At 38.3% G+C, this 27,499-nt stretch overlaps 1 protein-coding gene across 1 annotated transcript; it reads left to right on the forward strand.

Moving 5' to 3' along the window:
- The first annotated feature begins 1,262 nt into the window (after positions 1 to 1,262).
- LOC141938569 (kinesin-like protein KIF20B) lies at positions 1,263 to 26,816 on the forward strand. The gene is made up of 26 exons (XM_074857440.1): positions 1,263 to 1,333; positions 2,275 to 2,344; positions 3,805 to 3,961; positions 4,458 to 4,544; positions 4,671 to 4,778; positions 4,977 to 5,115; positions 7,334 to 7,518; positions 9,555 to 9,603; positions 10,253 to 10,447; positions 11,898 to 12,009; positions 12,457 to 12,528; positions 13,038 to 13,184; positions 14,989 to 15,151; positions 16,135 to 16,380; positions 17,135 to 17,274; positions 17,861 to 17,948; positions 19,154 to 19,214; positions 19,799 to 19,860; positions 20,045 to 20,164; positions 21,747 to 21,873; positions 22,205 to 22,330; positions 22,597 to 22,733; positions 23,733 to 23,888; positions 24,944 to 25,120; positions 25,713 to 25,874; positions 26,799 to 26,816. Exons 3-26 carry the CDS (start codon positions 3,806 to 3,808, stop codon positions 26,814 to 26,816), a joined length of 3,033 nt encoding a protein of 1,010 aa, XP_074713541.1. The 5' UTR covers positions 1,263 to 1,333; positions 2,275 to 2,344; position 3,805.
- The last annotated feature ends 683 nt before the right edge of the window (positions 26,817 to 27,499 follow it).

The raw sequence follows: 27,499 nt of genomic DNA on the forward strand, positions 1-27,499 counted from the left end.
TGGCCTGCATCTGAACTGAAATCAAGCACACATCTTTTACTGATACGACACAACCTCTGTTTAACGAAAGATGGGATATAATCTTAAAGACAACCTCATCAAAGCAGCTGATACAGGATCTGTGTAGAATTATTCTTTTACAGAATTGCTTGCACTAGCTGGCATTTTCTTCAAATGAAAGACAAACGTTTGGTTTTGGTAGTTATTGACTACTTTCAAGTTACTTTTCCTTTTATTTCAATTTAAAACAGGCAGACATTCTTTATTAAAGTTCAAAGAATTCCTGTCTGAGTCTAAAGAGAAACTTATGGTGATTTTTGTTACCTAAATCCGTACATTTCCATACCCTGACATTCTAGAAAAGGATGATCTGTTTGGCATTATGATACTGTTTTGAAAATGAAGCCAAAGGATTTCTCTTACTGATGTTTAAGAAATTAAATCCCTATCATGCAAACCTGGTACCAAACAGTAATTTCCACCTGGGGAAAGTTTTAAACAAAGATACCTTACAAAGTGTTTTCTACAGCTGTCACTCTGTCAGTATTGTAATCCAGGATGAGGAACAAGACAGCCTGAATTTAAAATTGGAGTTTCCCAATTGTGCTGATCCCTGCTCCGATATAGGGCATCTGCAGCTTGAGCACGTCACCTGGCCTCTTCCCTTTCACTGCCTGCAAACAGTGATTATATACAGACTGCAAAGCCTCAGCTTGCCTCTCAGCCTGCAGAACGCCTGTGGAAATAGCATCACTTTCATCACCCAGAGTATCGACAAGCTCGAACTTACATACATCCTTCTGCCAGACCTGAGGGACCAAAGCCCGGGCACTGCAGACGGCGAGGCAGGCAGGTGAGGGCAGGCTGCGGGGCAGGCCCGGCAAGGCCAGGGCGCCTTCCCGGGGCAGTCGAGGTCGTGCTGCCGCTGAGAGGGCGGGCCCTGGCGGCTCTGGGTGCCTGCAACACAGAAGCCTCAGAGAACACCCCTCGCAGCGCAGCGTGCCCCCACTGCGAAGCCCAGCCGCCGCCTCAGAGGAAACCTCCCCCCCGCACCGCCAGCCGGGCTGCCCGGCCCGGCCCGGCCCCGCCGCGTGCCCCCCCCCAGACTACATTTCCCGCCGAGCCTTTCGCCGCGGCAACGTCCGCCCTCCCTTGCCGGCGGTCGCGTGACGGCGCCGAGCTCTGCCATTGGTCAGATTTGAAAAGAATTGCGGCCGTGCCTTAGTTTTGTTGGTGAGTCGCAACGGTTGCTAGGGCCGCTCAGCAGAGCCGAGCGGCTCTCGCCTGGCGGAGGTCGGTGGCTGGGCTCGCTCAGCCTGCCGTGCGCTCTCCGGTAAGGGGTTGTGGGGCTGTCGGGCTGCCGGCCGCTCGCTAGAGGAGGGAAGGAGGCGGCGGTTTCGACCTCGGGGTCGCGGAGCTGGGAAGCGGTGCTGGGGGGGTCTGCGTGGCGGGCGGTGCTGAGGGGTCTGCGTGGCAGGCGGTGCTGAGGCCTCTTCCCCTCGCTTCTCCCCTGGCACTACGGTGGGTGAAAACTTGTGGAGCGGGGGATGTGTGTGTGAAAACTTTTAGGTACTGCTGAGGGGCGTGCAAGTCACGGGTAGCGTCCAGGGCTATGACCAGGCCATGCGGCAGTGTCCCGTAAGAACGGGACAACACTGCGAAGCCTTGCAGTGAGAGATTGGTAATTGCGGAGGAAAACTTTTCTTTTAAATTTTTTAAAGTGTAAGTACTGATGCGTTATGTTTCTTTATAAGCTGCCAGCTGTGAGGTTTGGAGCCTTTTCAACCCTTGTGCTGTCTGACAGTGCTACAGGTTGTGTGTGTACCGTGACCAGGTTTTGCTTTGTGTGCCATTCTGGATACCCTTCTCTTAAGGTGTCTGCAGCTCTAAACTCTGTTGTCACGATAAGCAGAATTAGAATAACGTATCCCAGTATACAAGTACATTTTAGAGGCTACAGCCGGGCAGTATACCTGTTTACCCCAGAACATCTAAGGTAATTACAGTGCTGTATGACACAATGTGCAGACAGATGGACAGTTTGCATCTTGTGTTTTACATGCTATTAGTGGTTCAACCTGACTTATCTGAATGCTGGGCTCATATGAATGCTTTGAATTCCAGCTTTGCATACATAGCTTAATGTTTGTATTTTGCCCCTTAGGTAAAAAAGCACAGAGTGAGAGCATAATCTCGACAAATCACACTTTAAAATAAGCTTATATTTAAAACAACTAAACTGTCAGTTACCTAACAACTATGTTTCCTGTCAAGGTCTGGTAAGAGTTTTGCCCTGTGACTTTGTGTAGCTGATGAGGAAGACTTCTAGATCGTGACAGCACAGGTATGTTTCTTTCCAGTAGTAGCTTATTCCCAACTTGGTGTTTGTTCAAGCTTTGTCAGTATTTCAGGCCAAGTTTTTCCTGGTTTTCATATAGTTGTCTGACAAAAATAAGAACTGTAGATTAAACTAAACATTGCTGCTTAGTTTATGTATAGCTTTACCTCATTTGCCTCTTGGTGAAGTTTGTCTGGCTTCATGAAGCCTTGTATCTGCCTTTTACAAGCTAGATAGTCAGGCTGAACTGTTAAATGTTTTGACACCAAAGTGCTGGCATATTTCAGGTTTTTTGCTGGGCGGAACAAAAATATTACGACTGCTTAATAGGCAACACCTTTTCTGAACCAGCCCTGGTCTGTCCACTGTTTTAATGAATGCTGTGTGTTCTCCATTAGTATTTAGAGACAAAATATATATACGTGGCTGTAGCATAGACATGGGAATGTAGTATTAGACCATTGACTCATCATGTCCAAAGCTTCAAAACTGTAGGAGACCATGTGGTAGATGTCTAATTGCTGGAATGCTTGCTGCCATAGTCTATGAGCCCAGTGAGTTGCTGTCATAGTCTGTGAGCCCAATGAGTTAAACTTAATTCATAACAAAAGCTGCCAAGCCACGTCTGTAACATCACAGGAAAAAGCAACTGGAGAGTGAAGGGCAGACAAAATATGCTAATATTTTGAAATAAAATGCACTTTTTAAAGATTATTTTGAAATCTACCTGTCTACTATCAACGCTGAATCAATTTACTTTCATTTTCTATAGCAAATTTTCACTGCCCAGATTCTGAGATGCACAAAAATCATTAAATTTTGGATTAATAGATGAATTGCTGATCTATAAAATGACTGAAAAAGTTACTAAAAAGCAATTCTGTAACTTGCCCTCTGGCATGAGGTCTAATTTTCTAGTGTCCCCTTAATAGCTAAAACTATATGCTAGTCTTCAGAATTTTTCTGAACTCTGTCATGCATTAAGCTACATTGTGTTATATTTATAATACCAATTATTTATCAGGTCCTGCAGAGATAACCATGAAGTCTGGGTTACTCTTGCAATGAACTTTTATTCTAAATGGACACAATAATGGGATGATGGAGAAACGGATGTGGAACAATATGATTGTTTGGTGTTTTTATTTTTTAATTCTATCTTCCTTGTCAAACATGGGTTTTAGCAAGGTTGTGGTATATGTGTAAGGCTTTTTCCCTCATAAACAGTTGCTTTGCATTGAAAGAAGAATGGTTGGTCTTGTTTCATCGTGATGTGAACTCCATTGCAGACCCTCTCCCCAGCTATCAGAAACTTGCTGTGTAAATTTTGAATAGGATAAAGAAAGCTTTCTCCTTAAAGAAACTGCAGCTATCAGTTTCAAATTGGCTTGTCTTATATAAGAGACTTCAGAAGCTCTATGTTATGTGATCAGAAAACAAAAGAAGGATTTTATTTTATCTCGCAGGATGGAACCAAATTTGGATAAAGAGGAATTTTTCAGACCATCCTATATTGCTAGTGCTGAGCCACTTCAAAGAACAGGGCCAGTAAGTGTGGAAGACCTTAAAACAGATCTCTCTGGTGATTTTTCTTTGGTTTCTTCAGACTCGGACACAAGCCAGGTAAGAAAGCTTTAACGTTTGCATTGTTTGGATATTTTTTAATAAGCTTAGTCTTTTCATCAATACGAATAATCAGAATTTTACAGAGAAGATGAAAAGCATATTTAGTATGTTTTTAATTTGGAGGAGATAGATAGGATTAGACTAAGTTGTGTGGCACTGCATTGATACCTTATTGGGCGCATCAGTCTTGGAGCAGCTTAATCATAGAATGTTTTTGTGGGTTTCATTCTTGATTTCTCATTGCCTTAGTGTCGTGTGTGTGTGTATATATATATATATGCTGCAAGATTATGAACTCTTAAGTTATCACAGCGAACTTCTGCAGAGGCCTAAGCACTTGTGAAAACTGATGTAGTGAATTACTTTTGCTTCTCTTGTCATCAAATAAGTCTGTTCAAAGTAGCCTGGTGAAAATAAAACTGCCTTAAGATGCTAGCTATCCAACAAAGAAGCTAGTCAAATTTCTAACTTCCTTATTTTTTTTTTATTTAAGAGGAACGTTTTGGAGCCTAAGGGACACATACAAGTTTGCCTGCGTATTAGGCCATTTACATCGTTGGAGAGAGAAAATGAATTGCAGGTGTGACATTTATATAGCTTGAAAATACCTTAAATGTATGCTTGGGGTTTTTGGTTTGTTTTTTCCTCTAAGCTGAGCTTTTCATACACTTTTCATGCCTGCATTGTTTCTGGTTCCTTTTAATAGAGCTGTGTTTCGATTGAAGATTCAACAAGTGTCATACTGAAGCCACCCCAATATTCTTTGAGTCGACTGAGTGAAAAAACTGTTGGACAGAAGTTCACTTTTTCACAAGTAAATGAATTGTCTTTAAAAATTTTTAATCTTTTCCTGGAAAAATTTGTTTAACTTTATATTATTAAATAGCAATCCAACTAGATTTTTAAACTGTCAATAGTCTTTAAGATTATAAACATACAGAATTTAAAGGATTCTTTAAAAGTCTCTAATGATTGCTGAAACAAAATAAAGATGTTTCTTGGTAATGCTCAGGTGTTTGCCCCTGAAACAACTCAAGAAGAATTTTTTGAAGGCACCATGAAGAAACCAGTGCAAGACTTCTTAGATGGATATAATCGTCTTATTTTTACATATGGCGTTACAAATGCTGGGAAAACCTACACATTCCAAGGTATAAGTAGAAATGTGTTCTTGAATGAAATTCCTTTTTTTTTTTTTTTTTTTTTTGAGAGGATTACTTCTAGCAGAAATATTATAACTCTCTCCTTTATTTAAGCTGTAGGCCCTGTACATTGGCTTCTCTTGAATAATAATAAATAGCCTTTGAAAGTCTCCTTCCATAACCAATATCACTAAACTGCCAACTGACAGTCACTGCCAGAGTTTACGTAAACATACAGTGGTATTGCTTTGTAAGGCTGTAATAATTTCAACCAGGTGTACGTGACTTCTTTTTTCCTCCAAGTATCTAGAGGGTGGAGGGGGGAGTTAAGAAAATATGTGTTCTGTATATCAGAATGTGAAAAGTGTGTAAGTCCAGACTCATATTTTCTTAATCATTATTATAAAGGTCATATGCATCTTATATGCATTGTCTCCAAATAAGGAATAGTATTTGAGTCCGTTTCAATTATTACAGGCAGAGCATAAATGTTTTGAAACATATTTGAGTACTTCCAAGTATTTCTGTCTTGTCTCGAGTTTCTGAGTTTATCAATAATATCCTAGGAGACCTTGTCTCCTGATGTACTGTTTCTGTACTGTTAAAGCTCAATATCCTTTCTGGTTGGAAGATGTCATTCTTTAATTATTTTCCAAAACATTTTAACAAATAAGGTGGCTTGATTTAGATGGAAACAATTTCTCCTGTAATAAAATGGCAGTTCTAGATTCTATAATGCTTATTTTATACACAGAAGTAGTAGAAGGACAATATGTCTTATGCCATATGAAATTGATCTTTATTGAAGTGACATTGTCTTCTAAGTGATCTTCTGTTAGGTAGATTATAACTAAAGACTACTGCCAGTATTTTCAGTTATCATTAATCTGGGGCAATGATGGCATGCTCTGTCCTAATAAATAATAGGTAAATAACAACCCCCCAAAATTCCTAAAGTGTACAGTCCCGCATGCTTGGCTAGTTTGGGCTATATTGTGTGGGTTTTCAAGACTTTTTGATTCATGTCTTTTCAGACTCTGCAGACTTTTTCATGCTATTATATTTTTCTAGGACTTAACTATCAACTTGTGATAAGAACTGTCAGGGCAGAATGTTGCCTACGGGGTGCCATGATTTCCTCTTCTGTTATTCCCAGTATTGTCAATATAGCCTTTCCTTTCTGGCAGTACATGGCAGTCTGTATTCAGTCAATGGCAAGGGACTTAAGTGAAAGATGCAACAGTTTTTTAGGACTGTTTGTTGTTTGCCAGTGACTGCTACTTTGTTCATGTGAGGTTGAATTACAAGTGGCATTACGAGAAACAAAAAATTACGAGTAGATGAGGAGAAACAAATGTAATCCAACAGTACTTTAGTATGTTATTTGGTTCCTAGCTTGGTGTTTGAGTGCCAGCTAGATTTTACATAGGTTCTGACTTGGGCAACACAGCTAGTGCTGTAACTGGTGAAAGCCCATCTGTCTCAGGAGCGGTAGGAGTTATCAGAGGCTGGAAGATAATGCTGTCAGTCTGAGACAGGATAGTTGTTTCTCTTCCATTCTCCCCTCTTTCCTCTCCTCTCTGGTTTAGAAATCAAAGTTAAGTGAACCCTTTTTAAACTTGCATCTGGATTCAGAAAGATCAAGTGTTCACTGAGGCTTTTATCTGACTACTTTTTGCCTTTCATGTGCAAAAGTAGGATGCTTTGGTAGGAAAGGGTCTGGGACAGGGAAAGGAGTGAGTCTTCACAAGGCTTCTAGAACTTTTTTGGTAGGGTCTGTGGAATTAGTACAGGACTGCAGCTGAGAGAGGAGTCATCAGTTGTATTTGCAGATTACTTCCTTGAGAGAGAGAGTGAAGGCAGCCTATGAAATGCAATTGAAAAACTGCAAATCTCTATTGAATGTGTGTTGGTTGTGGTTGGTCTGTTTTTTGTTTTTTTTCCTTAAGGCTAAGTTTATGCAGAACACCCCATCAGTTTTTATGTTCTGCCCCTTACTGTCTAAGGGGTAGAGCATGAGCTGTTGCTGAAAGCCAAATACCTTTCAGAACACTAATGACATTGCTATTACCTTGAGAATAAAAAACCCACTGCTTCGTGCTGTAAGTGGCCTCCAAATCCATCATGTATGCCTTGAGATTAGAGTTGCTTATCTTTCTGTCTTTGTTTATTTGTATATCTTGTTCACAGTAATAATTAGGGTCTTTCTTTGGTATGTTGCTTTCAGGGACAGAAGATGACATCGGTATTCTGCCAAGGACTATGGATATGTTGTTTAAAAGTATTCAAGGGAGGCTATACACAGCAATGGATTTCAAACCCCATCGGTGCAGAGATTATATAAGGCTGACTAGAGACCAAGTGAAAGAAGAAACTGCTATTAAAAATTCAATACTTCGCCTAACAAAAGAGGTAGAGGAGCACTTCCTTCTGTACTGACGAGTACATGCATCTTTAGATAGCTCAATGTTACCATGTTCATTTTTCAATGGGAAGCAACTCTCTGTATTTAAGTATGGACGTGTCTTTGCTGTCAGGTAGCTCTTCAGATGAGCAGCAAAGTGAGCAATATTGCTGATGAACCCTGTTCTGTGAATTTCTGCCTTGTGGCTGAATACTTTACAGAATGTAAACACTAAGGTTTTTTTCTATAGTTTGAGCATCTGATAATTTATCCTCTGGGGTTACTGGTGCTTAATAAGGATGGAATGCAAATAGTCTTGCCATCTGCGGGGATGCTAGTAGGTCTGCTCCTTTAAACAATTTACTCTCTTCCAGGATACTTGAAAGAAATGAATGATTTTGAGGTTGTTCCCCTCTTCCAGTCTATGCCAATAACCTCAAAGGAAGCAAAGGGTTTTTTGGAACAGCAGAGCTATAAAGCTGTTGGATTTCTAAAGATTTGAATTCAAACAGGTTTCTGCTGGACTTTATTCTTAAACAGTTCACTGTTGAGTAGTCCAGAAATACACTTCAGTTTCATGAATTGCTTGGAACTCTAAAGCTGTTTAGTCCAATTACAGTTGTGGGGATTTGTATTTTGTATAAGCATACCTTTTTCCTGGTGTCTTTAACTCTGAAATGAATGCAATAATGTAAGAAAACTGAGCATATGCTAGGAATTGGAACTAGAAATGGATTGCAGTGCATTTTTTATTTTTAGTGAAAAGAATTATCTGCCTAGTGGTATGCTGGGTTATAATACAGTGGTGTGGCTGTTGTGGGATGGAATCTATCTGTTACCTTGATTTTTATCCGAGTTACTTAACTAGAATTCTCCAGTGTGGAAGGCAGGTGGCAGCAGAATTCTTCAAGACTTCACTTCAAAAGCACAGGCGTATGTTCTATCTAGCTCTAGCAGTCTTTAAGGGCTTCAGAAAAAACAATCATGTATGTGTCCCCTGTAGTTTTGCCACTAAATCTCTAAGCTGAAGTATTGTTCTTATAACAACAGTTTTCAAAGTTTGCACCTACTTCAACAGAGGGTGGGTGGGTGTTTTATATGCGTAAAGCTTAAACCTGAAAGTTTTGATTACACACGTATTTAACTATTTCAGGAATTGCTTTATGGAATCCCAGCTTTATATGACATATGCTCTTGACATATGACATATGACATATGCTCTTGACAAAACATTAAAAAAACCCAACCCAAATCACACCTGTGTTTTAATCCATGTTTCTTCTCTTAAGCATACTGGTTTTGGTAGACGAGTTGCACTTCTTTGCAGTTCTGTGCCTAAAAAAACCAAACAACCAAAACTAAGAGTGGGAATGGAGTGTGTGTGTATTAACCTCTATCTGTAGGGATTTGTTTTACTTTGTTTTTTTTTTTTTTGGTTTTTTTTTTTAAGAATTCAGCAGAAGGAAGTTTTCCTTCTCTTTCTAAAACCTGGGCTTTATTTCAACTGTGATACAGCCTGTATCATGTAGTAGTAAGTTGTTCACTTAATTTCTTAAGTGAACAAGTGTTCTACATTTACCTCTATTTCTGAGAGTTGACCTAGGAAGCTGTAAGATACGGAATCCTGAATTAGCAAAATACCAATACTAAAAAATTTCCAGACTCTCTAGATTCACCAGGTTAAGAATAACGTGTAAACTACAACTGGAGTTCCGCAAATCATCCTGTTAAATCACCCTGTTTCTCTGTGGGGTCCCACCCCTCTATTTTTCTGTGGCTAGTTTTCCTCTGGCTCAGGGAGCTGAAGTGCTCTGTACTGTGATAGGGCCTGATGTAAGGGAAGTGTCAGGGATGAGTATTAAGGTAAGAACAATCCTTTCAATAGGAGTGAACAGGTGCATTGAACTAGACATGATGCCTAGTCAGGATCTTTGTATTGGCATATTGCAACTACACTGTATTACTGTCTAGTAGGAGCTGTTACAAAAGGAACTGGTGATCTACTGTCAACGATGTATCGTAAAGCCTCTGTTCTCTTTTGTAGGTAGACCATCAAGATAGCACTAACAGCAAAGCACCAGTTGGTTGTAAGGGTATGTTTTATATTAAAGAATTGCAATTAAAGCAGGCAAAGAAGCTTTCTTAAAGTCAACAACTGACTTCTGGCCTATGTTAATAATAAAATGACTGCTTGGCATTTTTATATGCCTGTGAATTGGATAGTGATCAATTTATCTGGCCAGAAAACACAAGGATAAAATGGTTAGAAGTTTACCTGAACAGACATTAAATGAGATGAAACTATGGCAAGGAAAAATAGTACTACTTATGCTATGGTCTCTAGTGGTATCCTGACCCTGTATGTAATTAGATAAACCTAATTCTAGCATTTAAAAACTACCTAAATACTAGGTTTGCTTTAAAATGTTAGAATGATATGTACTTGTCAGTTTGATTCTTTTAAAGACATTGAAGAGACTTGAATAATTCTAACAAAGCTGCATGTTTTTGATAGAATTTGCAAGTGGGAAAGGAAGTGGTAGATGAGGTGTCTGGCAGATATGTAGGGTAAGCATGTGACTTCCAGATATTTAAGAAAGGGGAGAAAAGTTTCAAGGGATTTTTGTCTGGGGTAAGTGCTTTTTAGAAGGCTGCTGTAATATCAGTCTTCACTTACTAATTTTTTGAATAAAGTTTATTTTACAAGGTCTATACTGACTTGTAATATTTTGTACTTGACAGATTTGGAAGAACTCTTAAAAGGCTCAGAACAATCTAGCACAACTGCGAAAAATCACGTGAAATTTTCTCTTTGGGTTTCATTTTGTGAGATTTACAATGAATGTTTTTATGATCTACTGATTCCTATGTCAAATGACAAGAAAAGAAAAACACTACGCCTTGCTCAAGACGTCAAGGGATGTTCTTATGTAAAAGGTGATTAGAATACATTGCAAATTGCCAAACGTGTAATTTGAGAAGTCAGTCTTCCTGTAATAATATTTATTTCTAGATTAGAAAACTCCTAACTGTATTCACTGTGGCACTAGAAATGTCTGCCTTGGGTATGAAAGGCAACAATCTACATACACAGAAGTATCTGTACCTTTAATAGTGTTTTCTCTCTGTTGTTAACTGTAACTCTTAAAAGCCTACGTGCACTCCACTGACTTGATATTTCTCTGAAATGGGAGAAATATTGAGAACAATTGACAAATTTTTTAGTGTTTTGGTTTTTTCCATTTTCTTAAAAAAGACTCCAAATTCTTACCTATAGTTATAATTGGCTCAACAGTTCTATTTTTTTAGTATTTTCAGAGAATATGTGAGAAAGTTCAGTCTGACTGCAAATTACATTTTACAGTACTCTAATGAAGCCTGTGATGTGATTTGTTGTGGGTTGGGGGAGGCGGGGGGTTAGCAGAACTCTAACAGTTCAGTGTTTGTTTCTGGCCATGGAAATAACAGGTTTCAAATCCTATTTGATTTATAGGTTCTTTGGAAAATCAAGACACCAATTCTAGATTAAAGGCTTTTTTGGAGGTGTTTGGCCTGCTCCTTTTATCTTTTATATGCCAAATTATAATTCAAAAAGCTGAATCAGATGATAAACCCAACTCCTTCATTTCTTCAAAGACTAGAAGAGGTGTGAAGTAGGAAATAGTCTGCTTTGAGCTATGCTTCAGCATAATCTCTTTTTATAACATTTGGAGGTATAAGGCTGTTCCTGATGTTCTTGAGGAAAACCAGCTGATGATTTTCTTATTTTTCTTCGTCACAGCTGGTATTTTTGCTAGTACAATTTTGGTGACCTCTAGTTTAACAGAGGCCATAATGTTCATATTCTAAGTTCCATTAGTAGGGTTGTAGGTATTTACTCTAGCCCATACCAAGGTGATATACAGTCATCATATTGCAGACAAAATTCTTCACTGATTTTCTTTTTTTTTTTTTTTTTTTTTAACTTGATGGCCCTGAAAGATGTCTAGGTGATTTTCCCCCCGCACCCTCAAAATCGTAGGCTAAACCAGAGAAGCTGTCCAGGTAGAATTCTGCCTTGATGAGTATGAACATAGGGCGTTCATGCTCATATTAGACCCTGTGCTTTGGCTTTTCAGAGTGGAGGCTAAGGTTGCTCACTTAATTTGGATGGAGCATATTTCTGTGTGCTAATAGGATGAAATGATGAGAGATATGTGCCCTTCCTTTCCCATGGAAGGAAGAATCTTGATTTTGTTGTCACATAATTTCTGTCTGAAGCATGCTTAGTAAAATGTTTTTGTCTCAAATAAACGTATTATTCTTGGTGTGCATACGTTATCCCCTAATCCCTTCTTTCTTTTTGATAATGATATTTACAAGATTACTGTGTTTGTTCTTCCTAAAGGTCTGCAGTGGGTTCAGATTTCTGATTCTAAAGAAGCTTTTAGACTTCTAAAACTGGGGTTGAAACACCAGAGTATCGCAAGCACGAAGCTAAATACTTTCTCCAGCAGAAGGTGAGAAACTTTTTGAATAGCACTGGGCATAGGATGGTGTCTGGGAGGAAGGGGGAACTAAAATATGGATTGTGACTTTTAGGAGGGGAAGAGGCTTTAACAGGGTCTAGATATCTAGGTTTGGCATCCTTTAGCACTGTGTGACCCAATGTTTTTAGTCAAAAGGATTCAATCCGTCAGTAAGATGAACCTGTACAAAAGCTAACAGATTTATCAAATACTGTCCTTCAAGCAAAAGCACTTAGCTTTATTCCATCTAAATGTCTGAGGAAAAAGCAAAATAAAGGCTACACCAGCATCTCTTTAAAAGTTTGTATCTGATAGAGTATATGCTGAGACAAGTTGACAGATTCAACAGTGTTTTGAACAGATGTTGTGGAGGCTAAAAATATTTTGAAGGTATTAGTCTACTTTATCTTCTCTGCTGATTTAAACTTTTCCTTTTAGTCACAGCATATTCACAGTTAAGATACTAAAAATTGAAGATTCAGGAGCCCCACAAGTGACCCGAGTCAATGAGTAAGTTCAGAGCAGAGACCCTCTCTTCTTTTGTGATGAAGTTGTCAGTTATCTTCTGTGTTGGTGTACTGGTACTGACTATATACCCAGTGCTTCCTGGTAGAAGCTCATGCACTTTCTACCCACTTCCCACTCCTTTTCCCCACTTTCTACAATCATGCAGTACTTGGCCCTCTATCTCCAGCCATCAGGTTGCAGTGCTGTTCTATATCTTGTCCCCTCTGTTCAGCACAAGTTTCTGTTAGCCTGCTATATACCTGAACTCGTCTAAGTCCTCAAAAGGAAGAGGATGGCGGGGGGGGGGAGGGGAAATAAGAAGTGTGTTGGGAAAAGATTTGTCAGGAAGTAATGTAAAATTTGATTGGGAAAGCAACACTGAAAAGAATGGAAGTGTTTGTGCAGATGAAGATCAAGAAATTCTTCCTCTAAAAACAGTGATCATTTTAAAAAGTGAATAATTTGTGCATGTTCTAAGGTAAATAAAGGGAGTTTTCCTTATCTATTTTCAGATTGTCACTGTGTGATCTTGCTGGTTCAGAAAGATATGCCAAGACCCACAGTGAAGGTCATAGATTGAAAGAGAGTGGAAATATAAACACCTCTCTTCTGATTCTAGGCAAGTGTATTAACGCACTCAAGAATTCTCAACAGTCAAAGTAAGTCCTTGTACGAATTGCAAACTGGTTGTGGCTTTTAGGTATTACCTACAATGTTTAAAATATGCAATGCTAATACTAAGTTTTTGGTGGAAATGATGTATAGACTTGTTGATCTACCAAAGTCATCTTAAACTTGCCTTGTTCTGCTCTTTAAATCATCAATTCTAATCTCCTTTAAGCATGCTATTGTATATTTTAGCAATTTAACTTTACTCCTCTGAGCTTGGTTTATCAAAAAATCAAACTTTGGAATAAGTTTAAACCCCCCTTTTCACCAGTGTCATAGTAAGTGTCAAATTTTTAGCCTTTTATTACTCCTTACGAACTAACTCAACTGTCTAATACTTCTAGTGTAACATTTTTTCATCAGCAGAACATTGCTGTGCTATCATAACTGTGCACCATTTGACAAAATTTGTCTGTTTTTTAATAAATACTGACATAACTTTTAACACTCTCCTCCTGATCCAGCTAACCATATGCAGACAAAAGAAAGCCTTCCTGCTATTTATGCCCTACCTTGGGGATCTAAATAAGAGTGAAATAATACAAGAAGCTAGTTGTCTAAAAAACAGTACAATACATAGTCACAGCTGGATATAACTGTCCAGGAACTGCTTTCTCCACATGTTCTCATTTGCAGCTCTATTTCTGTCCCAGAAGTTAAATGAACCCAGTCTGCTGATGGATGTGCTTTGCCAAATTCACTTACCCCGTAGCACTCTTCCTGACAGCCTGTTCAAAGTCTGTAACACCTTAAGATGAAGAAGCTTTGCTAGCGTGTGTTCCTGATTATGTTCTGTGAATTTACAGTCTGTCTTATTTTTCTGTTCTTTCCAGATAGGAAGGATGCATTAAAACTAGCGGCTGCTTAGAGGGCTGTTAATGTATTCAGAATGACTTCTTCTGATCCCAATAACTTGGAATTTTAAGAGATCATGCTTCAGAGCATTTCTTCTATATTGTTAAAGTGTTAATACATGCCCTTTGCAAGTTGAATAGGAAATAGAAACTTTCTTAAAATTATTTTGGACTACCAGTCCTGCAGCAAAGCTATTTATGAGCTGTCTATGTACTCTGGTAGGAGTGTCGCTGCCTTCCTGAGTTCTGTAGCACTGTCCATGTAACTGAATAGCTGTTATGTGTCCAAAATGCAGGCAACCTATTTGGTGGCAAGTGTGCGTTCAGTCATGTTTTAGGAATTCTCATAAAATTTCCTATAAGCATCAAAAACTACATCCCCAGCTGTTAAATTCAAGGGCACAAATTGTGATTTATTTTTTTTTTTTTTTTAGGAAGTGCCAAACTGCTGGGAGATTAGGAAGAAAGTTCTGAAAAGTATCTCCATATGTTTGGTGTATACTCATTTTCTTGCCTAGGCACTTGCTCTTGTCCATTCTCAGAGGCCGGATACTGAGTGAGAGAGATCTCTGATGATGTTGGATACTGCATGCCTAGAACTAGATATATTCTCTTCATTAATGTGGAAGGGAAGAGAGAGGTTGGGGTATAGTTTGGTGTAGCATGAGGCTGTGTGACCTGCCCAAGGCTAAACGTTGAACACTTTCAATTTAAGTGCTCCCATTGGTTATATTGCTATAGCCTATCTAAGATAATGGCTAAAGCCACAGTCACAACAGCCACATGGTCTCTCTACAAACAGCTGCATCTAGTCCAAAACAATTTTAATTTATTTAATGACTACTACTTTAATAAATATTTTTAAGTCTTCATGCTGGGTAGCTTTTACACTGACTGGAAATTATTAAACATCTGGTCATCTGTTCTTTTGTCTTTAAAGGTCGCAGCAGCACATACCCTTTCGGGAAAGTAAACTAACTCATTTCCTTCAAGGATTCTTCAGTGGAAAGGGGAGTGTATACATGATAGTAAACATAAGCCAATGTGCTTCAACGTATGATGAAACACTCCATGTGTTAAAGTTCTCGGCCATTGCACAAAAAGTAAGTGTGTTGCAGTTTATCTTGATCAGTACTTCTGATTTGCCTTTAAAGAGCAGGTTCCCTCACTCCTAAGAATATGAATTTAGTGACTGGGTTTTTCTGTCTCATGTTGCAATCGTATTTTCTGATTGCTCCTAGTCAGGCTTTATTTCCTTGTAAAGCTTTTAAAAAGGCTTTGTTGGGACATATATTTCCTATTAAAAATCCGTAATTCCCATAAAATATCCAGCCTGACAAGACACTTGCTATATTTGGAAGAAATTCCATGAGATCTGGGTGAATTTTTCTTCTGTAGTCATAGCATGCTCTCACCTAGTAGCAAGTCTAGCTGCCCCATATACTACTACTCTCTTAATGTGGAATATTGCTCACCTGAGGTATGTAGGTTGAGCACCAAAGAGAATTTGAAAGGTTGTCTTTATGTCCTCAGGAGCTTCAGTGGGAAGGTGGAGGTTAAGCAGAATGAGTAGGAGTAAGTGCAGGGATAGAACCCTGGTGGAGTTGGAAGACAAAAGTATTGGGGATCAGTGCTGCAGCCTTAATGGAAACCATGGAAAACTTCTGTTGACAGTTAAATATGTTCAAAGGACAAGAGATCCAGGCCATTAGAATGTGGGCTCATCTAAATGGGTTAAGTACAACACTAAAACAAACAGAATTTGTTGGATGGCATTTGTGTAATGCAACTAGAAACTCAAAGTATAGGAAATACAGAAATCTGAAGGTGCATGAGGTGGCAACCCTCTTGTACGTTGTCAAGCTAGTGAAACTTGGTGTTCCTGCAATCAAAAGAAGGGTTAGACTCTAAAGTGACTCCTTTATACTCTAGCTGGAAACCAGTTGAAGTAGTGACTCTGAACAGATGATAGACTGGGGGAGTACTGTGCTCAGGAGACCTATAGGGAAGTGCAGCGGGTATATCTTGGAAGTGCCAGTAGAGGATTAAAAAATACTGAAGACTTTATTCTTTGTTTTCTGGGTAGGTTTTAGCTATGGACACATCTGTTTTTGTCCAAGATCAGTCATTTGACCAGAAATCAACAACATCATCACTACTTAGTCACATTAAAATGCCAATTTCAAGGAAAAGAGTTACTGTCCTATGGGACAGGAGCTTAGAAGATGTGATTGAAGATGATAATGAGATGGAGGAACAGCATATGTCAGGAGAAGAAGCAGTGCAGAAACATGAAGATAATAAAGTTATTATGGGAAAAAAAGAGTACATGGTATGTGCCAGGGGTATGTTAAGAATTAGCGTAGCATGGAGTCTTGAAGCAAGGTATTATTCTGGTTTTCCCCCCTCTCACCTTTTTTTCTGATCACCCTTATTTTATCTAAATCCAGCATTAAGAACTAAAAGTGGGATTACTCATGATGTGATGATGCCTGTTGTGGGAAAACTCTATAATGTGTCTGAATATAGACCAAGCAGTAAGAATTGCAGATTTGGCTTTCTCTCCTTTTGGTAGCCTGTGGTCAATGCACAGCAAGTATTACCTGCTTTTAGCAATACAGAAGACTGTTTCTCTGTATTCTGTGTACAAGAAAATGCTGAAAACTGTTCCTTAAGGAACAGCAAATTTAGTCACTTCTAGGGAAGATGAGGAGGGAACTGAGGACTAGAAACTGTTTTGTGGAGGTTTCATTAATATTGTCCCAAAAATGAGCACCTGGAAAACAAGAGCCAAATCCTGTGGAGCTTAAGCCTGTTTAAGACAACTTCAAGAATTCTTGTAATAAAATGAATGTTCTTTACAAATGCCTGCTCTGTGCAAACTTATAAACTGCTGTGTTAGTACCAAAGAGATCTTCTGATCTACTCATAAATCTTTCTGTTTATGAATAAGCTAATAAAAGAACTGGAAGAAATTTTGTCAGGTGGAAGGGTAAAGTGGTGTTGTAGTGTTTGAGGAATGAGAAAAATCTCACTTATGGGAAACCATGTCGTTATGAAAAACTTAATACTAATGGTAATTCTAGATGCTGCTGAATCTCATAGAAGAGTTGAAGAACAAACTTATTGCTGAAAAGAAGAATAAGTTACTGCTGGAACTAAAGATTCGTGAAGAGGTGATGCAGGAATTTGCCCAATATTTTGCTGAGCAGGAAATATATTTCAAGTAAGTTAGCTTTAAGTGGTTTTTAAAGTTAATGATTAAAAAAAATTAAATTCCATTCATTTATTTCTTAAATCTGTCTCTTGGCTATAAGAGACCACACTCTTCTGCTAGACTTACTGCCTCTGTTAATAGATCAGTTTCTGTTTGGACTATGAGTTCAGGAAAAATACTGTGTAGGAAAGGCTTTGATTTGGGGGGCATGGGGTGTGTGTGTGTGTGTGTAATCTGTCAGCAGTGTTCCTGTAGAGCTCTCCCTAACAGAAGAGCTTTGATAGGATGTCTGTAGAAAGAGTGACACTTGCAAATTCTTTGGTTACTGCAGTCTTAGTGATACTTCAGATGGGTATTCTGGCTCAAGAAGCTTAGAAAAAATGCTTGTAGTCAAGTGTTAGCCATATCTGTGTATATATGTCTCCCCCTCATTCTTCAGGAGTGTGCGTACTCTGGTGTAGCAACACCATTTTGTGTATTGTTTTATTGTGCCAAAATAAAGAAAAAAACATCTTTGTTTATAGGCAGCTGTACTAATAACTTTGTAGCGGCTCATACTAGCTAGCTTTTATCTGACTTATTTTTCCTACTATAGTGAGTTCCTTTCTTATGAACGAGAACGGCTTCAAGAAGATTCTGACAGACGCCTGGAAATCTTCAAGGAACTTGTAAATGGTGATCTTGAAGACATGGATGAAGAAAATGAACTAAAGGATAAGCCTCGCAGTGAACAAGCTGGACCTCTGGTATTATGCCCCTGATAACATCCCTTTCACTAACTACCTGTTATGGTGATGGTACGTCTCAAGAATTAGAAGAATGGTTTCAAGGAATTGCATGCTGCCTAACTGTATCCTCAGCAAGATATATTTATCATGTTCAATAGGAGTAGTTGCTGTGCCTCGGATATGCATTTAGGAATCTGGGGTTTTCTGCATTTCTGCAACACAAAGTGAGAATTACTGTGTACAAAGAAACTGGGGGAAAAGCTGCAATTATGCTATAAACTGTTGCATTGAGTGCCTGTTTAAGGTATTTGAAGCTGACTTCTAAGACCCCATATATGGATGGTACTGGAGTGGTCCCAGAGACTTCTTTCCTCTTAAGGCTATTGTGGCTACAACTGAAGCAATGATAATTGTATATACACTTAAGCATAACTAAACTCTGAAGTTGAGGCTGGTTCTTGTGAGTTTCGAACCCTTTGTTTTTAAAAAAACAAGGAGGAAAGAAAGTCAGTGTTTTAAGTACAGCTTAATTTGATAAGTTACCACAAACTTATTTGACCTCACAAACTTTTACTGATATTTGAAAATTTCAGATGTATTCCTTCTAAAACTGTTTGCTTGCTGTGTTCATTCAGTGTTCTCATCGGGTAAAAATGCTAGCTTTTATATTAAATTTGGAGGGGATGCTTTTGTGGTGGTATAAAAGGGAATGTGATGGTGGGCCGTTAAATGCTTTAAAAATAAGGTAGCTGTTACTTGATGCTGGAGAATTCTGTGTGAAGGTAGAGAGAAACTGGCAATCAAATTGCCTGTGAACCTACAAGATGGCTTTGAAGTCAGAATTAACTGTACTTAGATGTTTGAGTACATAACGTTCTTTGAAATTTTCAGTAGAAATAATGGATATTGTGTAACTATTTGCTACTTCTAAATGGATATAAATTATCTTTCAGGATGGAGAACATGGCATAGGGCCAGGCACCTACATTGATCTTGAGGATGTTACTGATTCTCTGCAGAATGATGTCGTTGATACCAAAAAGCAGGCGGAAGAAACATACAGATACATTGTGTCTCTGGAGGACCCACAGGAAGCTATAGGTTGGCTTGAAAAGTGACTGGGAAAAACTAGCACTGAACTAACTCAGACCAAAGAAAAGCTGACAGAGAAAACAAATGAACTAATCAAAATTGAAGAACAGCTGACACAGAAAACCAAAGGTGAGCTGGGTGTGTGTGTGATGTGAAAGAAAAAAGAAATGACACTGTAAAATAGAAATAATCCAGTTGAGCAGGATTTTGGAACCAAATCGTATGTTACCTCTATAGGTGGTAATCAATTGTTTTGTGTATGTTTGGGTTGAACAATTCCACAGGCCTTGATTATTTCATTTTTAAGACAAAACTTAAAACTGTCAGTTGAAGACTTCTGAATTGTGGGGGTAACATGTCAACATTATTTATTCTTGATTTCATGGTTATATTGTGATCCCAGCACTTCACATTTTGCTGATGCAGTGTTTTCAGGTATTCTGTGGAACATTCATAGATAAAAGTATCAATACCTCATAATATGATTTCAGCAGAAGTCTCTTGACATGATCTATATTTTATACGGGTTACAGGGCCCAATTCTGTTCAAAAAAACCTGAACTTTTGAAATGTGTCCTGTAAGTAGAAGCCAACACAAAAATAAATGAGTCTATTCAAAAGCTACTAAAGTACCAGAAGATCTGGAAAAATGGATTACTGAGTAAACTATGTAATAGCCACTTATTTGATGCAGGCTTCTCTTCCTGTTACAGACTTTGAAATGCAGATGATTAAATCGGATGAGGCTGCTGAGCAGCTTAAAGAAGCAACTGAGGTAACTTTCTCAAAAAAAACTTGTGCAAAATTACTTGCTTTAGTACAAAATTTCAGTAGCTTAAAATGCTATTGTAGTATGTTTCTAGCTTTTTTTATATCAAGCTTAGCTTAACTGATCTTGCTTCTAAATGCATTGTATAGTTCAAGAATTTAGCATTGACTGAACTACTTTCTTTTCTAAGAAAATGAATACGCAGAATAAAAGGATTCAAGAACTAATGGACATCGCAGAGCAAAAAGATGATGCTATCACGAGACTGCAAGATTTGATATCCTGTTTAGAAGAAACCATAAAAGACTATGTAAGTCTTAGACATCTCAATTTTCTGTTTACAAAAAAATTAAATCTGTGCTTATAACGGACTTGACTATTTTGGAAAATTGAAATTTTCTGTAAGTAATTGCTACTTTCTTGAAATGGTAGCAGGCGAAGTTGGCATTACAACTGAAGTTACGGCAAAATGTGTGCAGAGGTGTGTGTGGAAAATAGGATTTCTGGAAGCAGTGATCTGGAGTTACTATTGGAGGACTGTCGAGACTATGAAGAGCCACTCTAAAGAAAAAAACAACACTCAAACTGGGAGGACTCCAGCTGTGGGAAGAGAGGGATTATGTCACTGTCTTTTTTATTTTTGCCTGAATGGAAGAGGAAGGAAAGGAGGTTTTGCTGCAGCAAAAGCTCAAATTTAATTGAAGTTAGAAGTTAGTGTGAGAAGGACAGTGGTTGTGTAAATTGGCAACAAAAATCAGTGTGTCCCACCTACTACCATGATGCACACAAACTTTCTAAGGCAGAGCAATGATATGAATGTATTGAGCAGAGTTTGATCTAAGAGTGGATGGCCAGGGTATCTCTGCTTTTGATGCGATCAATAAAATTTGCAGCTGGCTAGTCTGCTGCTGGCTGCTGAATGCCAAAAGGCTGGCTTGGCTACATGTACACAGGTTAAAAAAAAAAAAAATCAAAACATGCGGTTAGGTGTTTTTTTGAGCCTGATGCCCTGTAACCTGAAATGTAGTTCTGAGAACATTTTAAGTTAAACTTAGGCAGCGCTCTGATCCATTTTTCTCTTCCACTGTGAACTTAAAGCTTTGACCATACTTAATCTTCTATTCCCTCTCTGCCTCTGAGCGACTTAGCTTTTCAATAGTATTAATGCTCAGAGTGGTAACAGTTGTGATGACTGCTTCCTATCACTGCTCCTTCCAAGAGACAGGCTCTAGCTCTGTCCAGTGTTTCTATGAGACTGTGTGGGATGAAACTTAAAATGTGACAACAAACCTCAAGTCTGTTCTATAGATCATTATTTTTTTTAATGAATTACTTAGATGAGTGATTGGTCCTTGGCAACCAGCATGGCTTGCCACTTGTGTCATCTTGTGAGTAAAGAAACTTTATTCTTGGTCAAATACATAGTCTAAAGTATGTATGACAGAACTGACTAGGCTTTCAAATTGCATCAGATCTTTCATGATAAAAATGATCTGTGGCTTTGCTGAAGGTGGTTAAGACTCCCAGCTCTACCAACTATGACAAGAAAGTGATGAACTTGTAGAGCTGACCATTGGCCCTTTGAGCAAATCATGGATTTCCTCAACTCTTTTGACACTGGATACTTCAGGTGGTAAACTCCTTTTGCATTTTGTAGTTTCCTAGTCTCTTGCTCTACTTTCTGTACAGTGCAAAGCATTGTGCTTATTACTGTCTGAAGGTGTACCTGCTTTTTGTTTAAGCAACTGATCTGTAACTGACTTGTTCTTCTGACAACCCATATACAGGTTACGCAGATAGATTTGTAAAAATATTTGCATCTAAAAGATTACTAAGCCTATTAAGTGCTCACTTTGTAAAACTTCAAAGTAATTTATCTTATTTTAACACAGGACAACACTGTAACTACCATTAAAAGAAAATTGGCAGAAAAGAACTCTAATGAACTGATTGAAAGCAGCCAATTCAAGGATTGTGAGGAGACTCTATTGAAAGTGGGAAGAAAACGTTGCTCTGAAAGTAAGCCTATTGTGGAAAAAGTCAAACCCTGAAACATGAACTAGCACAATAACAGTTTTTGCAGGTTTGATAAACATTTAGCAGTGGAACAATAGTTAGGTTTTCGTATAATACAAGCCTTAGTCTGACATTAACAATGAAATGCTCACCTAAATCAAGTTGATGAGAATCACTTCAGAATTTTGGATTTGGAAAGTTTAGTAGAGATACTCTATTTCTTTCTAATAGAGCTTTAGATCTCAGGAAATGGGGGAAATTACTTGTGATGAAGGCACTTTGGGAGAGAATGGTGGGAACTAGGATGGGGGCTCATCTGTAAATATATTTTCAGATCTGTGTGCAAAGGAAAAAATAATTGAAGATATGCGGATGACATTAGAAGAACAAGAACAGACTCATATTAAACAAGATCAAGTGATTGAAACCAAATTAGAAGAGACCAACAGATTAGTTTGGGGTAATCTCTCCATGGAAAGGGAGCAAGGAGACAAAATTGTTTTGGATGTATTGTGATAGCTGCTTTAAATCTCTGTTTTGATTTGCTGAGTGTTATTTAGGCATTAATTTTATATAGTACATAACAAACTTCTAACAGTTAAAGGCTTCTGTTGTCCCTCTGTGGTCATGGCTGATAAATCCAAGTAACTTTAGTAGAAGGATGTGAATGTGGTCAAATATGCATTTAAGACTATGTTATATAACCTCATTTTGTGTGCTGACTAGAACTGGAAGCATGGAAGCAGAGATATAGAGAGCTGGATAACCAGAGCAATAGTGACTGGCAGCAAAAGATGAGCAAAACCACAGAAAAAAACATAGATGAAAATGAGGAATTAATAAAGCTGCGAAAAGAACTGAAGGTAAAACATGGTGATGTAATTCATACTTAGGTTTAAAGCCATAACTTTCATTTAGGAGTCTACATTTTTTTTGTGTTGCTATCTTCAAGAACTAGGGCACAATGTGGCAAGTTCTGGTAAAGGAAACCTCCTCTAAAAACTGCCGTGCATCAGTGCAGCAAAGTCTGGATGTGGTGTCTTTGTAATATACAGCATCACTGATGCTCCGTAATGGAGTGCACCCTTCACTATGTTATGCTACCATGGACGGTGCTTCTCTAGCTGGGCTCCTCTTAAAATTGTCTTGAACAGATGTCAAGAGTTGGATTGTTTCAAGCCTTTTTCCCGTCAGTTGCTTGGGCAAATAAATCAGACTGTTTAAAGATCTTGTGCTTGCTGTGTGACCTGTAAGTCCTTCCTGTTAGACTAAGGATTTACCTCTTAATTCTCCTTGGATTAGAAAGTAGACTTTTTTCTCAAGCAGCTTTTCAGGTCCTATGTGGGAGAATGTCTGACAAGAGGTTTGATTGTGGCAGAGAAGGAGGCAAAGTTGCTGTGATTGAAGCGACATTCTTAGTTACACACTCTCTCTGTTTACCATTCAAATTTTGCTGCATTTTTTTGCCTTTCAGTCTTGAAGTAGGTTTTTTAACATGTTCTGCAAGTATAAAAGATTGGGAATTTGTAAGTAAAAAGGGTCTTTTTGCCATTACCTTTGGTGTAACTTTAATAGTGTTTGTGACCTACCCAGAGCATTTTTTAGAGGGAAAAAAGTCTGTTCCCTGAAGATGTGCCAGTCCGAATAATAAGTTCTGAGAACTGCTGAACAATTTTTTTAACTGGAAAGGAACAAATGAGAATATAATACTTGCACTTGGGAATATGCTGGAGTAAAACTGTGCTAGTATTTCTGTTATCTTTTTGAAATTAATGAGTTTAATGGTAATCTGGATTTTAAGACTTCTTTTTTTTGTTGCTTAATCTCTGCCTATGGCTTTATTTCTGGTTCCACTAAAATAGGAAAGTGAGACAAAGTATCAAACTGATAAAAAGAATTGGCTGGAGGAAAAAATGAGACTCATGAGTGAAGTGAAAGAAGCTGAGAGCCATCACAACAGAGAAATGAGAAAATTTGCGGATGACAGAGAACGTTATGTAGAGCAGCAAGCAGAAATTGTAAGTGACTGGAGGTCTCGTCAGAGTCCTCTAGCATAAGTCGTTAGTACAGAGCAGATCTCGTGTCAAGTGTTAACAGTGTGGGTGCTTGAGGGGAGCTGGCCTTTGTCAAAGTCCCCTCATTTATCACATGACAAAGCCTACATGAGATCATCTCAATGTGAAAGGGAAGAATAAGAGTGTCACAAAATGAAAAAGCGTGATACGTAATGGAAGTTAGTGTGCCTGTTCCTTTCTATCCTATCACCACCACCACCTTCTTCAAACTTCATCTTGTGTGTAAAACACCAATAAGTAACCTATGCTTAAATGAATTGCTACTTAATGAAGCTAAGAAAACATACTTTGAAAAACAAGATTTGTTGCTTGGCTTTTCTGAAAAAAAAAAAAAGGGGGGGGGGGGAGAAGCCTATGAGGCTTTAGAAGGAAGAGAAGAAGCAAGCAGTAGTTGACAAAAAAAGCCTCTTTCCAGATCTTTCCAGTAAAAATACTTGGTCAAAATGCTAGTGGTTTTGCTCCCATACCACTTTCAAAGTAGAGTGACTGATAGTTAATAACAAGGTGGATACCCTGCCTGGTCACTGGGCTGTATCAAGGTTGTAATTTCTTAAGCATATGAAATTATTGTATGAATCTGTGCAATCTAAAACTGTACTTGCATCTAGAAGTAGTTAGCAATGACCTTCTGGACCTGCAATCAGTACAGGGGGATGTTAGGAGCTTGGGACTACTTTCACTTTGTCTGTGACTTTGCTTGCCTGAGACTTTCCAGTAATAAAATCAGTAAGTGGGCAAGCAGGAGTGGTGGTTCTTGACAAAAATTCTCTTCACAAACAGTATAAATATAGATACAGTTTTTTCTCATTTGAAGCATGGTTTGCTTTTGTATATTTGTAGTGAAACTAGTTCTGTGTGAGCTTTTTAAGATCTACATAGGCTCTCAAGTCTACTGAGGCCATAAAATAGTACTGACTATGCCAAACTAAGCTGTCAGAACAGTTCAGATGGTTTGTAGAAGTGGTGTTCAATTCTAACCTATTTTTTCCCCCATTCAGGAAAGACTTGCTGCACAGCTGGTAGAAAAGGACAACAATCTTCAAAAGTGGCGTGAAGAAAGAAATAAATTAATAGAAGCTTTGGAAGTACAGCTCAAGACTTTGGCTTCTATCACCATACAAAAAGATAAAGAAATAGCAGAACTGAAACAAGCTGCAGTAAATGATTCAGGAAAGGTCCTCTCTCATTCTTTCTGTCGTTTCTGTGGGATTTTTTTTTTAGTTGTTTTTGTGATTTTTCTTTTGTTATTCACTAACTCTGCAAAACACTATGTTTTGGCTCTATTCCAAATATATTGAAATTGTTTGCAGCTAATACAAAAAAAAAAAGCTTTATGCTTTTCTGAAACTGAATTTGTAACAGTAACTGAAGTTTCAAAAAACTTAGTAGTTCAAATAAACACTCAAGTCTATTTGATCATTTGATTGCAATTTGATTAGACTGGAAATCTGAAACAACTATCACATCAGCTGCCTTTTGCACAGAACCAAGAACTTCACAAACAATGGGAGGTGAAATTTATAACCCTACATAACTAGATTAAAATAAAAATTTTGCATTGCATCTTCCCAGGCTGTTGTATGACCTTTCTTGGCTTTAAGTAGAGGCCACTCATACATGAAGTTGTTGGCTTTTTGTTGGACAGCTGGCTGTTTGAGCCTGCAATTCTAAAACTGGTGCTACTGAGTAATTGTAATGATGCTCATGCACATGTTAATTTCTTTTGCCAATCCTGCAATTTGTGGCAATTTTTGCTATGTTTATTAGGATGAGGGAACTGATACAGAAGAACTAAGAAAACAGCTGGCTGAGAAAGATGACTTTATAAAGGAATTGAAACAAGGCGTTAACCATAAAAGTCTTCAGTCTTTGGCAGAAGTACCTTTACCTGAAGGACAAGATAAAATAGATCAGTCTGTAAACAAAGAGGTATGTTTGTTATATTTATAGAAAGTATGTACTAATGATATGTTGTTAGTAACATCTTTGTTTTGTTGTTTTCTCAGTATATATTTCAGCAATGTGGGGAATCTCCCAAAAGTTACTTTCTGTAGTTCTTCGTACTTTAACTATATCATTAATTCTGAGTTCTTGTTTATTCTTCTCTCTCCCTCTTTCAAGTTCCCTCTCAGAAAAAGAAGTACTTTAGTTAAGAGAATACCACCTCTCTATACACTATAAAACTTCTGTACCTGAGGGAAAAACTAGTTAACTAATCCAGATTCTAGAGATTTGAAGACATAATATTTGTGATGTCACCTCTGTTTGGTTATGTCAGTGCTAAGGGGATTTCAGCTCAGACAACTTTCCTGATACCACCTATAGTGTGGTAGTAGAGATGGTTCTGTAATTAGAGCTGCCAGCCCGTATGGGGTTCACAAGAACAGAACGGTATCTTGCATCTTACTTAAAAACAAAACAATATTTGAAGTTTACACAAAGAAAAGATCGACTTTGCATATTTCCTGAACAAAAATTGAAAGGCTTGCACCTGTACTGAGCCTTCTGATTCTGACCAAATCCCTGTGTGCTACGTGAGCAGTATTCAGTGAGGTAGTTTTCCTCCCAAACTGAATTAATGCTCCGTGACTCCATTGCTAACTAGTAATGAAGAGAGCTGAACATGGATTTCCTAGCAGACCCTCCCCTGGCTGCTAGAAGATGCGATTCTCCTCTTGTGGCAGAACTGGACTGAATGATGAAATGCATCTCTTCATCTCTCTCCTGTCTACTGCCAAATAAGACTGGCCAGTTTCTTGCTACTTCATCAATTCAGCTGGTGCCGTATAGATAAAGCTTGTGATGTATGAGGGAGTAGAGAGGAGCTCTCAGAATGGTTATTGCTTTATACAGCTTTGTAATGGCAGCTAAGAGAACACCATAAAGTTAGTTATTTTTGCTATAAAATTAGTTACAGAGAAGAATTGTTGTGAACAGTTGGTGCTGAAGTATTTACCTCAAGCCAGTAGCCACAGTACTTGATGTTATGAATAAGGAGAGGCTACTACCAGGATTATCATGTGATAAACTGTTATGGTGTGAAGTGAATGGGGTGGAGTTTTGGGGGGAAGTCAAATAATTCTCAGGAAAGATACAGTGGAGATAAAGAAGAAAATCTAAGGTGATCAAGACGATGTGTGTCTCCTGCCTTGTGAGGAGAGGCTAAGAAGCTGGCACTGTGATTAGGAGAGGTTAAGGCCACCAGAGGGTTGTGGGGCTGAGGTTTACAAAATCATGGTTGCGGTGGGTAAACAGAAGGCAGAACTGTCCTTGTTAAAATCCTGCAAGAACTGGGCAGCACTTCGTGAAACTAATAGGAAATAATTTTAAGACAGCTAAAATAACATATTCCTATATGAAGCAGCTAGTAATTTTCTGGAGGTGGTGGAAACAGTTACTGTCAGCAGGGATTAGAAAAATTTTGTAGTAGAAATCCATCAATATATTTTTAAATGGATACTCTGAGGGTTAGACAGTGGTGTAGACTCTGACAATTGTAATGCACAGCTAAGAATGCTGGGAGAGTATGGAGAGGACAGATGACAAGGTGACCA

Source organism: Strix uralensis, unplaced genomic scaffold (genome assembly GCF_047716275.1).
Source record: "Strix uralensis isolate ZFMK-TIS-50842 unplaced genomic scaffold, bStrUra1 scaffold_163, whole genome shotgun sequence".
NCBI classification, from domain to species: domain Eukaryota; kingdom Metazoa; phylum Chordata; class Aves; order Strigiformes; family Strigidae; genus Strix; species Strix uralensis.